The sequence below is a fragment of the Papio anubis genome, chromosome 3 (assembly GCF_008728515.1).
Source record: "Papio anubis isolate 15944 chromosome 3, Panubis1.0, whole genome shotgun sequence".
NCBI lineage: Eukaryota > Metazoa > Chordata > Mammalia > Primates > Cercopithecidae > Papio > Papio anubis.
The window spans coordinates 5,645,517-5,658,981 of NC_044978.1; the positions used below are offsets into that span (position 1 = coordinate 5,645,517).

At 47.9% G+C, this 13,465-nt stretch overlaps 1 protein-coding gene across 1 annotated transcript in view; it reads left to right on the forward strand.

Moving 5' to 3' along the window:
* Positions 1–13,465, forward strand: part of ENPP6 (ectonucleotide pyrophosphatase/phosphodiesterase 6) — a 126,578-nt gene that overhangs the window by 91,322 nt on the left and 21,791 nt on the right. Inside the window, exons 4-6 of the mRNA XM_009207945.4 lie at positions 5,350–5,491; positions 6,200–6,379; positions 10,651–10,788. Coding sequence (XP_009206209.2) covers positions 5,350–5,491; positions 6,200–6,379; positions 10,651–10,788 — 460 coding nt within the window. The remainder of the gene's footprint in view (positions 1–5,349; positions 5,492–6,199; positions 6,380–10,650; positions 10,789–13,465) is intronic.

A 13,465-nucleotide genomic window follows, 5' to 3' on the forward strand; every position in this document is an offset into this window, starting at 1 on the left:
AACTCCTCAGTCCTTCACCCTGGTCTCTGCCAGCTCACACTTCTAAGACACCCTGAAATTGAGACAGTGACAGGGAGTCCAGATGCGCCCCTTTGCAAGTCTTCTCTTTGGGGCCATCCTAAAGCCTGGGGTTCTGCAGCCTGCTCAGGCGTCATGTGTCTGCAGCCTGCAGCCCAGGCACTAGAGCCATGTGCCTCCCATCACACATGGCGCTCTGCAGGCAGCGTCCCACACACATGGCCCTTTACCCTGGTTGAAAAGGAAACAGGGTTTGTGATCTGCATGACTTACTCGCATCCTCCAGGAAGTCCTGTTGGCAGGATATTCGTGGTTCAGTGGGCAGGAAAAGGTGCATGGTGCTAAAGCTGAAATAAGCCTTGAATGGCTCATAGGGTGGAGGAAGGCAGGGGGCAGTCACAGTGGGCTGGGCAACTGCTTCCAGGCTTGTATAGCAGACTCACTGTGCAGCCTCACAAAAGTGTCACTCAGGAAACAACTGGGCTGCAGGACCAGTGGGCACAGCCATAGGCTGTGTATAGATATAATCCTTTGTCAAGCTCCAGGCTACTGAAGACAGCTCAAAAGGATTGCCTTCAGGATCCCAGAGCCTCAGTGGTGCCTGTACTAATGAAGGAATGGATGACACAACTCTTTCCACGGGCCACCAGGAAGCCAGCTCCCCTGTCCTGGCCTGGTCCCTCCTCCCTGTGGAGTACAGGGAAGGAGCAGGAATAAGGCTGGGGCTAGGAGACTGGCTCCTCCTCCCTGCTCAGCCACATACTCAGGAAAAGCGATCTAGGGCCACCTGGAAGGAAGAGAGAAATGGGAGGCATTTCTTTCCCCTCCCCTCCCTTTCACTATGTGCCAAGTGCTTTATACCCATCAGCTTGTTTAATACACCATGTTACCCTTTGAGTAGTGTATCAGTTCATTCTCATGCTGCTAATAAAGACATACCTAAGACTGGGTAATTTATAAAGAAAAGAGATTTAATTGATTTGCAGTTCTACAGGGCTGAGGAGGCCTCAGGAAACTTACAATCATGGCAGAAGGGAAAGCAGACATGTCCTTCTTCACATGGCAGCAAGAAGGAGAAGTGCCAAGCAAAAGGGGGGAAAGCCCTTTATAAAACCATCAGATCTCATGAGAACTCACTCACGATCATGAGAATAGCAGCATGGGGGCAACCACCCCCATGCTCCAATCACCTCCCACTGGATCCCTCCCACTACACATGGGGACTATGGGAGCTACAATTCAAGATGAGATTTGGGTGGGGACACAGCCAAACCACATCCAGTAGGTTTTTCAGATGGGGAAATGGAGGCTTGGAGATAATCTTGCCATTCGTCTGAGGCCTCGAGGTTAGTTCGAAGAGAAGCCAGAGTTTGATCCCAGATTTGTCTGGTTCCAATGACCCTGTCAAAAGAGAATTTTCAAAATTAAGACTTGTTATGGGCTCAGTACATCTGGGTATGAGGAATATGCCAAGGTTCAATGTAGTTTCTTGCTGAGGGGAATCAGGAGCATGACAAAGCTGCTTATAAGGAGAAAATGAGACACACACACACGTCAAGAAACAGAAGGATGGAGAATGATGAGGGATAATTGTCGTTTGATGCAGATATGCTTAATAATATGGAGGATAATCAAACCATAATGTTAGAGCTGTTTCCTCCATCAGACAAAAATAATTTTCATCTTATCAGTTTCCTACAAGTTAACAGCTAGGTTTCTAGAGTCTGAACTCCAATCAGTAGTTCAGTCTCATGACTCAAGCAAGCTTATTAGACAGTGCTCACCACAGCACTGAAAAGACAGGCAATCATACTGTAGGCTTTATTTCTAAGTTTTGAATCATTTTTCTTTACAGTCACCCACTTTAGTAAGAAAAATGGAAAGAATATTAAAAACTTTTTACATGGCAAAGAAATCGGGACAGGTGATGGGAGACTCAGGTGTCCCTGAAACACCAGGGCTAGGAACCCCTTGCAGCTCTCAGGTAACAGTGCTGGGGCCACATGTCCTTCTGGAATGGTTCCTGGACCTTAGAGCTGTCAATGGGCAGTAGTAGATGGGCAGGCATGGCTACTCGTCACTCCTCACCGAACCAATTCATTGCAAATGAGCTGACCTGGGATGGAAACAAGATCCACGTGGAAAACAGCTGGCAAGCAAGCATCTGTCAGCTAAACTAGACAGGCAAGAGGTCTCAGCCCTTGAAGACATAGGGTCCTAATGAGTCAATGAAATGTCAATGTGTAATCCTTTCACAAAAGACAAGTGTTTAATCCCCGAATCATGAGCATCCCAAATCCAGGATTCCCAGCATCTGGGGTTGACAGCTTCCTGACCAAAAGCCATCAGGTAAAGTGTCATACATAATGGCTGATGTGGAGGTTTGTGAATACGGTAATAGCCTTAAAGAAACCAGGACAGTGAGTGCTGCACTAAGATGTGGTATCTAACACGAAGAGACCTAGAATTAGTTCATTCATTAAACTTTAATGCAATGGTAAACTGTATTCATGAAAACTCTTCACTGTAGTAAGTCACCACTGAGTTTAATCGGGTTTTTTCCTACACGGAAGCCCACTCTGGAAGTGTGGACACCTAAACAGATGCCATACTGTGTGAACAGGCACATCTGAAATGCTAAACGTGCACGTACCTAAAGCAATGAAATGCTGAGGCTTATCCAAAGGACAGAGTTTATGGAAGTTTCACTGTGTTCAAAGACTGTGATGGCAGAAGTGCCATCAGCCTATCAGTCTAATGAACCTGGGCCTTGAAAGAGTTTTGGCACATGTGTGACAATGCTACTGTCTATTTTACCAACCACCTACACATTTGTGGGACCCTACAGTGACTTTTTATTCTCTGCTATCTATAGAGGCAGAAGGAGTTTGGATTAGTCATGCACACATTAGTGAGTATGAATAAGGATAATGCCATTCGTGAGAAACATCTAAATAATAACCTAATCCAATCCACAATGTGGAGGAGGGTGGTAAAGGGTCTTTTTAACCAGGGGGCAGTTTGTTTTATTCTAAAAAGAGAAAAGAACATTTGACTAGCAATTTCGTTTAACTTGAAACCCATGTGTCCTCAAAACTGTGAATGAAGTTCACCTCAGGGCACCCGGGAGGGCATGTAAAGAATGTGCCTCTTGCGGGTTTGACTGTGATGAAGGAAGATGAAGGAAGATGCCAGGTGAACATTCTTGGGACTTGCTCCCAGTTGAGTGGATGGAGTGCGTGTGGATGCTCAAAGGCCCAGTTTGCTAGAGTTAAAAGTATCCTGACTTTGGAGATTTGAAGGCTTGCATTTCTGGTTCTAGCTGTGTCTCAGAGGTCTGTGAGGCCTTAAGTGACATCTCGAACCCTCTTAGGCCTATTTTCTCATCTATGAAACCTGTAAGTGCTTTTCTATGAGGATACTTTTCACTGCAGTGACAGACGTGGGAGGCCTATTCAACCCACAGACAGATCACTGAGCGTGCAGAAAGGAAAGAGACTTGATGTCACTGTCGCCCTCTCGCCTCTCTCACACCTAGCCTTCTAGGGGTTGGTAGGATTCTCGTAAGAGAATAAGATCCATTTCGAAAAGATCGTGAAGACTAAGCAGAATGTTTCTCAGTTGGCCTGGGCAGGTTACTGAGTTCAGAGTCTGCACTGGTTGTGCTCTGGGGCTGGGAGTGAGCTGCACCAGGGTTTGAATCCTGGTCCACCTCTTACTACCGTGTGATGCCGGGAACTGTCTTGTACTCTCTGTTCAGGACATTCCTACCTTTCATGGCTGTTTGAGGATTAAATAAGATAATGTGGGTAAAAGCTCTCAGCGTAGTGCCTGACCCATAGGAGCTGTCACGTACTGAGCACTGACTGATTATACAGTTACAGGGCAGTTAACAGTGCTCTTGCTGTGCGCCAAATGCCGGGCTAGAGCTCAGATACGATGCACAATGCGTCCTGGCTCCTACAGTGAACGAATCTCACAATTTAGACAGGGAAAAGGACACATAAGTGGGCAATTACCGCACAGTATGAAAAGTCATGGCCCGGAAGTGAACCCAGGGTGCTATGGGAACACACACAGGGCGGCTCAGTCTAGCCGCAGGGCACCAGAGGAAGCTTGCTGGAAGAGGCAGTGTCTCTCCAGGGACCTGAAGGGTGAGCAGGAGTGGTTTAATGACGGACGGGCAGACCGAGCTCTCTGAGCTACCGTGGTGCTGTTTTCCATCCCCTGTGGACCACAAGGGCCGAGGCCCTGCGGGCTCCAGGACACATTCTTTAATTTCTCATGTTTTAAGTATTGGGGAGGCCATATCAGAGGAGGCCGTGTGCTTCATCTGGGTGCGCACAAGTGTATGTTTAAAATCCGCCAAGAGTATTAGTTATTAACCCATGTAGACTCCCAGCAGGGAAATGAGCTTTAATTCCTTTTCCATTGCTGCATCTTTTGTTAGTCACTGCTAACATCACCATCATCATCACCATCACCATCATCATCATCACCCTGATCCATTTCAGGTGCTTTGTGTGGAAGTTGTGGAAAAGCCAGCACTGGGGAGGGAGTCACAGTGGAAATACTGTGGGAAGGGAGGAGAGAACATTCCACATTATTCCTCCCCTCTCGTGGACTCTGCAAGCTTGCTACTCCAATTTAGATCACTCGCTCCCAGTCCTTCTTAACCCAAGAATGAGGGTGAAACAGCTTGGATTTTTACCATCAATACTCTAGCCAAGAAGGGGAGTTTTGTCAGAACTGGGTCTTCCTAGGCCCCTAGAGGTGTGGTCACTGCTGGAATTCACTCGATATCCACATTGGAGCTGGCCCCTCACATGCCCCCATTGAACAAGTGTCCGAGGGAGGGCCACAGATGCCAGGCCCTGAACACTCATCTGTTTGCCTCCTGCAGAGTTGCTGTGGAAATGCCGTTCTTATCCTGGCCAACCAATTAGGCCCACGATGTAGTGCTTGATTTAGAGTCCAGCAATGACTGAAGAGTAGTTATTTAAATAACAGCTTCCAGTGTTTCTGACCTGGTGACAGCAGGCGGCGAGGATGCAGCAATAACTATCCTTGGCCTGTTATCACATCTTCCCCCTCTCCAAGGCATGATGAGAAATCTTTAATCACCAAGGTGCTCAGGACCAGCAATTCTTGGTTCAGTGTGTGTGTTTCCCTTGGAGATCTGACCTCATTTATTTTAGGGTATTGGCTTTGCCTGGCCCAGGGACAAGGTTTCGGGGAGTGTGAACACCTTCACAGAGTGCTATGGGGGTGATAAGGGAGCAAGCTGGCAGGCGCCTCTCTCACCTATGGCTCTCTCCTCTGTCCCTCCAGGAGTGGCCGGGCTGACCTGGCAGCCATATACCATGAGCGCATCGACGTGGAAGGCCACCACTATGGGCCTGCATCTCCGCAGAGGAAAGATGCTCTCAAGGCTGTAGACACTGTCCTGAAGTACATGACCAAGTGGATCCAGGTGACCTGAAGCTAAGACACCTGGCCTGGCCTTCTCTCTGTTTGTCTCCCCCACAGTCATGCCTGTCAACATCTTCCCTCTTACTGCTAAAGGCTGACGGGGCCGGCACAGGCTTTGACCAGTCCCTCTGCTTCACACAGTGCCTCCTGCGGTACCAAGCGATCCCTTGTTCCATAGCCAGGCCAGTGGACCTAGGTGTGCCTTCTGGCCTGGCTCAGCTGGAGAGATACCCAGCTCTGTGGAATCCTAATAAGTTTGGTAGCAACTGGGCGTGTAGACAGGTTCCAGTGCTGATTCTACCTCATGCTTTTGCTGAATGACTACAAGTGTTTGGTTTTGTTTTTGCCTTTGCTTTACCTTCCTGTGCTTTATCCTGTACATCTGCAACATGGGCACGTGACAGTTCTCAAACAAGCACTCAAGTTTGTTGAAAGAGCCAAAGAAGATGCAAACAGAGGGTCGACCTTAAAAAGCTGAAAGTGCTGTGTAAGGTGTCAGCACGAATTGAACGGGACTGAGCCTCACAGTCCCCTCTGCAAAGGGCTTCTGTTGTGGGTTTTGAACTGGGTTTCACCAGGGCAAAATAGTAGATGATTAAACACAGAACTGAGAAGATAGCCTTTCTCCTATCGTTTGCAGTTGACAAAGTTTTCTGAGTGTATGAGCCTCTCTGTTGTGCCATAATGACTGCCTTTTCCCACCGCACAGGAGCGGGGCCTGCAGGACCGCCTGAACGTCATCATTTTCTCGGATCACGGAATGACCGACATTTTCTGGATGGACAAAGTGATTGAGCTGAATAAGTACATCAGCCTGAACGACCTGCAGCAAGTGAAGGACCGTGGACCTGTTGTGAGCCTTTGGCCGGCCCCTGGAAAGCACTCTGAGGCAAGACAGCCCCGTAGCAGGTGCAGGAGGGCCATGCGGGCCCTCGTGTATCGCCACTTTGTACTGTGTTCTTTCCTTGTAGTTTTTTTTGTTTGGTTGGTTTTTTTTTTTTTTTTTGAGGTGGGGTTTCACTCTTGTTGCCCAGGCTGGAGTGCAATGGTGCGATCTCAGCTCACTGCAACCCTCTGCCTCTCAGGTTCAAGTGGTTCTCCTGCCTCAGCCTCCCGAGTAGCTGGGATTACAGGCATTCACCACCACACCCAGCTAATTTTGTATCTTTAGTAGAGACAGGGTTTCTCCATGTTGGTCAGTCTGGTCTCGAACTCCTGACCCCAGGTGATCAGCTCGCCTCAGCCTCCCAAAGTGCTGGGATTACAGGCGTGAGCCACCACGCCCGGACTTTTCTTGTAGTTTTAATACTGACATACGGAGCAGTGTCAGGAGCTCAGATGCTGGGGACAGACTATCCAGTTTGCCTCTCACTCCCTGAGTGACCTCGATCAAGTCTCTGTTTTTTCTTCTCTGAAATTGGCATGATGATACCTACTCCACTGAATGTCATGAGAACTAAACGAGATCAAGGAAGCACCGTACAGGCCCTCACCAGGGCTGTTTTTGTTTGTTTGTTTGTTTTTGTTGTTGTTGTTGAGACGGAGTCTCGCTCTGTTGCCCAGGCTGGAGTGCTGTGGCTGAATCTCAGCTCACTGCAAGCTCCGCCTCCCGGGTTTACGCCATTCTCCTGCCTCAGCCTCCCAAGTAGCTGGGACTACAGGCGCCCGCCACCTCGCCCAGCTAGTTTTTTATATTTAGAGACGGGGTTTCACTGTGTTCGCCAGGATGGTCTCGATCCCCTGACCTCGTGATCCGCCTGTCTCGGCCACCCAAAGTGCTGGGATTACAGGCTTGAGCCACCATGCCCGGCCTGTTTGTTTGTTTTTGAGATGGAGTCTCGCTCTGTCACCCAGGCTGGAGTGCAGTGGCATGATCTCGGCTCACTGCAACATCCACCTCCCGGGTTCACACCATTCTCCTGTCTCAGCCTCCCGAGTAGCTGGGACTGCAGGCGCCAGCCACTACGCCTGGCTAATTTTTTTGTAGTTTTTTTTAGTAGAGACAGGGTTTCACCATGTTAGCCAGGATGGTCTCGATCTCTTGACCTCATGATCCGAGCCTCAGCCTCCCAAAGTGCTGGGATTCCAGGCGTGAGCCACCATGCCCGGCCTAGGGCTGTTTTATTATAGGCCCAAACGCAGCACTTCTCAGGCGCATCTGGGGAGCATCAGCAGCATCCCTAGGCTGCCCTTTCTCAGGAAGGAGGCCGCTGCCAGGCTGATCTGTTTCTGTGGGGAACGAGAGGGTAAAGAACGAAGGGCTGAGGCTGTATGAAGTGCCCATCTCCTTATGTCAGGAGCCACCGTTCCCAGCTCTGTTCAGTTGGAAGCCAGACCAGCTCCCCACCCTGGCCCCTCTGCCTCCCTGTATGTGAGCATGGTGGTGTCGTCATAGCTGCCTCCTGGCTGCTGTGAGGGATATGGAAGCACGCTGAGCCCACTGCAAGGACAGTAGTGTCCGTGACGATCCCCACCAGAGGGTGATCCCTATAGTCACTGCCCTGCACTGGGTGTGGTTGAGTTCCCACAGTGCCAAGATAGGGGATAAAGCTCCCCACAGTCACTGCCCCTCATCAGGGATGACTAGACCTCTGCTTCCCCTGCTCTCAAAACAAATATTCTCCCCAGCAGTAGCTGGTGACCTACCCTGAGAAGGGAGGAGGAGCAAGTGGCACCTTCTGCTGGCTGCTCGTCCCTGAGTTCCTAGTCACTTCCCAATATGGGCTTTGTGACTCGTCCCACTCCCAGATGAAACTGATCATGGCGGGAAGCAACTGTCTTCCTGGGGGCAGGCAACCTGCTGCCCCTGGAGGTTGCCAACCATAGGGTGCCAGGAGTAGGTCCTGGCTGGCCTGCTTTCTCTCTCCATCCTCACTGCAGCGATGCGATTGGCTCTGGACAGTCATTAGTAAGGATTAAGCACTGGTGGAGGCCAGGGTCTCACCTCTTTAGCCCAATCCTTCTGCAAATGCATCCTCCTTTCCTTAAGAACTCCGGATTTCCTTAGGTAGAAAATCATAACTCATGGGGCCTACTCCCTATAAGATCTGTCTATTTGGGGTTGAGGAACACAGATGCCCACAATGCCACTGCTGCCAGCCTTGCCCCATGCCCAGGGGGACGGCCCTTTGTTCTCAGGCCCCATGGTCAGGAACTATAGGTGCAGGCTATGTTTACGCAGTGTTCCCATGAGCTCCCAAAATATGAAATCAGGCACAGTATTTTACACATTGGCAGGTTCTTGAAAATAAGTATTTTGTTGTTGTTGTTTTTGGCAAGAAAGATCATCCTTGTCTCCAATTTGGCACTTAGGAACGTGCTGTCTCCAGAACTTGGGCATCAACAGCTTTTGAGCTAGGGAGAGCTCCTTCCAAGGTAGTGTTCAAGTCAGGCATTGCAAGCAGCCAAAGCAGTTGGTAGAGTATTCAAAAGCGGGGGCCATGTTTGGGCGACAGTTTGTCATGTGACGGACACAACAGTTTGTGAGACCTGCTGTGTGTCGCCAGATTTTTCACTTATACAAAAATCCTTCTGCAAATGCATCTTCCTTTCCCTAAGAACTCCAGATTTCCTTAAGTGGAAAATCATAACTCACGGAGCCGTCAGAAACCATCCACTAAATTATTTTACAGAGTTGAATTGATAAACTCAATCTTATCTTCAGTTATGCCCAGAAATATATGCCTGATTTGGCTAAAGGCCAAGTCAACATCAGCCAGTCGGTTTTAATCTTAGCCATAGATATTTAAGTGGCTGCTACTATTAGAAATAAGTATTGTACAGCACAGGTGGTCGATGTTTCTGTAATCCCAGCACTTTGTGAGGCTGAGGCAGGTGGATCATCTGAGATAGGGTTCATCAGCCTGACCAACATAGTAAATTCCTGTTCTACATTGTGGTCATAAAATTGGCTCAAGATGGCAGTAAGGTACTAGGTTCCAGTACTTGGGGAGGCTGAGGCAGGAGGATTGCCTGGAACCCAGGAGGTGGAGGTTGCAGTGACAAGATCTCTCATTGCACTCCAGCCTGGGTGACAGAGTTGTTCCGCCCCTCAAAAAAAAAAAAAAAAAAAAAAAAATATATATATATATATATATATATATATATATATATACATAGAAGAAAAGAAAAAGAAATATGTACAGGCTACACTCGGTGGCTGAAGCCTATAATCCTAGCACTTTGGGAGGCTGAGGCAGACAGATGTACAAAGTATGTACCAAGTTTGCATCTTCATCATGAAATTAGCAATGTAATTAATGGCAAACAATTACTAGTGCTTTGAAGATTCATGTGCAAGTAGGATAGGCTCTAGGTCAAGTTAAAGAACAAATCTTTTTTGATCTTTGTGATATTTAATATTAGGTAGACCAATTTCTTACTTTCCTTTTAAAATCAGCATGGGAGTTTAGACATAAATAATATTAGAGCATGGGCATTTCGACGTTATTATAAAATGAATGAGGTGTGAAGGGTAATGTTACAGCAGACCCTTTATACTCACAACACTTGGGAAATAGAACATTACCATTACCTGAGACATCTGTATGTCCTTCTCAGACCCAATCCCCCTTTTTGCCCCCTCAGAGGAAACCACTGTCTTAAATTATTAAAACTTCTCTTTACAGTTTTACCATATATGCTGTTTAGTTTTGTAGTTGCTCAAACTATAATAAGAAATATAGAATTGGAATAATTTTGTCTGTATTTTCAGCAACTTTCTTTTTCCCTCTCAAGCTGAGATCCCTGAGAATCTTCCAGGAGTGTTTGTAGCTATAATTCATTCGTCTTCAGTGCTGTAGAGTATTCCATTACAGAACCACACCATGAATTCTTTCTCTCCCCTACTATTGCTGGGCATTTGGGCTGTTCCAGTTTGCAGGGCCACATGTCTACAGGTGCACAGGCTTGAGGGATTTCACTCTGTTCCTCACAGTCAACTTCTTAGGTCAGAGAGTATGTGGATCTTCAGCCTCCCTGGATAAAGCCACCTGGCTTTTTGAGACACACAAGTTTTTTGTTTTTACGTATTCAAGTCTATCAAGTATTTGGCAATTTCTTTCTTTGGTCTTATACGTAAGTTCTCCTCTCCCCTAGCTCCAGTAAATATTCACACATATTTAAGAGAGTGAAACTGATCACTCTTGATTTTCCTTACAGGTATATAACAAGCTGAGCACAGTGGAACACATGACTGTCTATGAGAAAGAAGCCATCCCAAGCAGGTTCTATTACAAGAAAGGGAAGTTTGTCTCTCCTTTGACTTTAGTGGCTGATGAAGGCTGGTTCATAACTGAGGTAATTATGAAATATGCACCAATTTATTCACAATGCAAATTCTATAAAATAGTCCAACGTGAAATAATAGTTACTCAAGTTTTTACACATAAAAGATTTTTTCATGTAGACATCATTGGTTGCATTATGTCTTTCTTTAGAGAATCAAAAGTCTTGATCGGGTAACTTTGTAGACACAACTGTAGATGTGAACCCAGAGTCATGGTTTAGACTTCGTGGCTCCAGACTCCCTGTGTTTTAACAAACGAGCCTTAACTCGATTACTAGGCTTACAATGTAACCTGTTTGCTTGAAAGCGGAACAATTACTGTGAACCAAAGCAATTGCTCAAGGGCAGTCAAAAGCAAGGAGAGGCTCAGCTAGCTTTCACCTTCAAGAGAAATGTTTGGCAAACGAGACTGCGAGTCCCCAGCGTGCCAATTTGATCTTTCAGAGGAGATTATCATGCATTTTTGTTCCAATCTTTAATTGGACCTGTGGAGGCCTGAATGACCTCCACAGCCTCCTCCTGGCTGGCCTGGACGCTAAGCTCCCCCAGCTCTGGCATCAGCTTGTGATATCAGGCCATGGCGGGAAGGCCCTGCCCTTTAGGGGAGTCTGTGGTCAAGTGATGTTTACAGTTCATTCCTGAAGACAGCACGGCTTATTTTAGGAATTTGAAGGTAGGTTGCAGTTATTAGCTTGGTTCAAAAGTAATTGCGGTATATGGCAAAAATCACAATTACTTTTGCACCAACCTAGTAGATCAGGCTCCAGGGTACATGAGAGTAGCTGGTTGAGGCCAACCAAGTGGAAGACCTCAGACTGTTGGTAGCCGCCGTGGGAGGCGGGCCGGTGATGACCAGCAGGGAGGCTGACTGGGCAGGTGAGTGGGAGTCTGGGACATGGGCATGGGAAAATGGGGGTAGTGTGACATGAACCTCAGTCATGCAGGAGGACTGCGTGACTTCTGGGCGCTCTCAGACAGAGAGAAGCACCTGGCACCAAGGAACTGAGAAGAGAGCAGATCCGATTAGGAGTGTGAGTTGCTCAGAGCAGAGGCCAGCGAGGCCCTCCTCAGGCAGCTATGGCTTCTCTGCCACGTGGTTTACAAGGTGAGGGTCCCTCTGTTCCCTAACGACCTCTCCTCTACAATCCAAAATGCTTCTCATCGCTTCATCACACCGTGTGAGGTCATCTGGAGTGAGGTTAGGTTGGGATCACCAAATCATCACTTAGAGTGGTTGGCTCAGGACCTCACACAGAGCACATATGTAGTCAAGCAAGTCACCGGTCTCACTGTATTCCACAATGCCAGCCTTCCAGATCTCACCAAAGGGCTTACTGTTTGAACTTTTTTCAGTTTATAAAATTCTGGCAGAATTGCTTTGAATTTTTAAAAGCAAATATGCCCTGAAGGTTAATTCACAGCCGTCAGTCATTTCTTAGCTGGCTATTTGCATCCATCTTTACTTCGTGGTCTTTAGCTGAAGTCGCCTGTGCTGAGAGACGGGGTGGAACGGAGGGAGGGTGTAAGAGGGCAGAGGTGATCCGGGCATCTTGGTGGAAAACAGGCTTAGGTAGGGGAGTGCAGGGCCAGAGGTCACTATGGAGATGCTGGATGACTAATGAGGTGCCATCTCAATTCCATCGAGAAAGGTCTTGGCCCCCGGCAGTAGGGTGTGACAGGTGCTGGGGAAGCAGCTTCAGCCCTGAATCCTCTCAGTGAAAGTAAACATGGTGTCTCAGCAGCCACACGTCTGGCATGAAGATGCTGGGCCTTCCAGTGAGTGATGAAACGCAGTACTGGGAGACCTTGAGACATCCGTTAAGACGCTCTTGGTCATAAATCACAGCCCCTTTGATAAATATGGCTGAAACAAAAAGGATTTACTATCCCACATAAGTAGAAGTCTGGAGGCAGGCAATTCCAGGATTGCTGAATCCAGCAACTCAATTATCTCACGCCCCAAGCCAGCTCTTCTGCAATGCTCTTGGCTTTCTTCAAGGTCACAAGATGGCTGCTGCAGCTCCACACATCACATCATATCCCATCAGGACATTCCAAAGCAGGAAAGAAAAGGTGTGGGTTCTGTTTGCACGTCTCCTACTTTTATCAGGGAGCAAAATATACATACCAGAGCCAGGGCCAGACTCGGGTTTTGTAGGACTCTGAAGATTATGGAATTAAGGTGAAGGGGATCTCTCTTTAAGAAGAAAATATACACAATTATGAATACAAAATTAGGTACAGGGATTTGGAAGAAGTTCACACACATGAAGAACCTTGGTGCATAAGCTGTAAATCTGCTTCTGCCCAGAACCCACTAGCGGCTTCCCCTCGGTCTCATTAATCAGCTGACTAGTGGGGCTAGGAAGTTCCTGCCTTGGGTCAGCTTTAGTTCTGAGATCTGAAGTTGTGCTGAAGTGCAGACCAGGGGGTCCCAATCACAGGACAAAAGTGAAACAGAGGCCAGGAGTCAGGCAGACTGGGGCCCCGAAACAAAGAACAGAAAGAAGGGGTGAGGGGAGAGCAAGGACAAACAGCAGCCTTTGCCCCATTCTGACTTGCGCTGGCCCACTCAGGATGCCCAGTGACAAGTGTGAGGATACGTCCTCCTTCCCCTGGCTCTGCTTCCATCTCCCCTCCATCCTTCCACCCCGCACTCTGCTGTGGGTCCAGGTGCCTGCTCCCTTC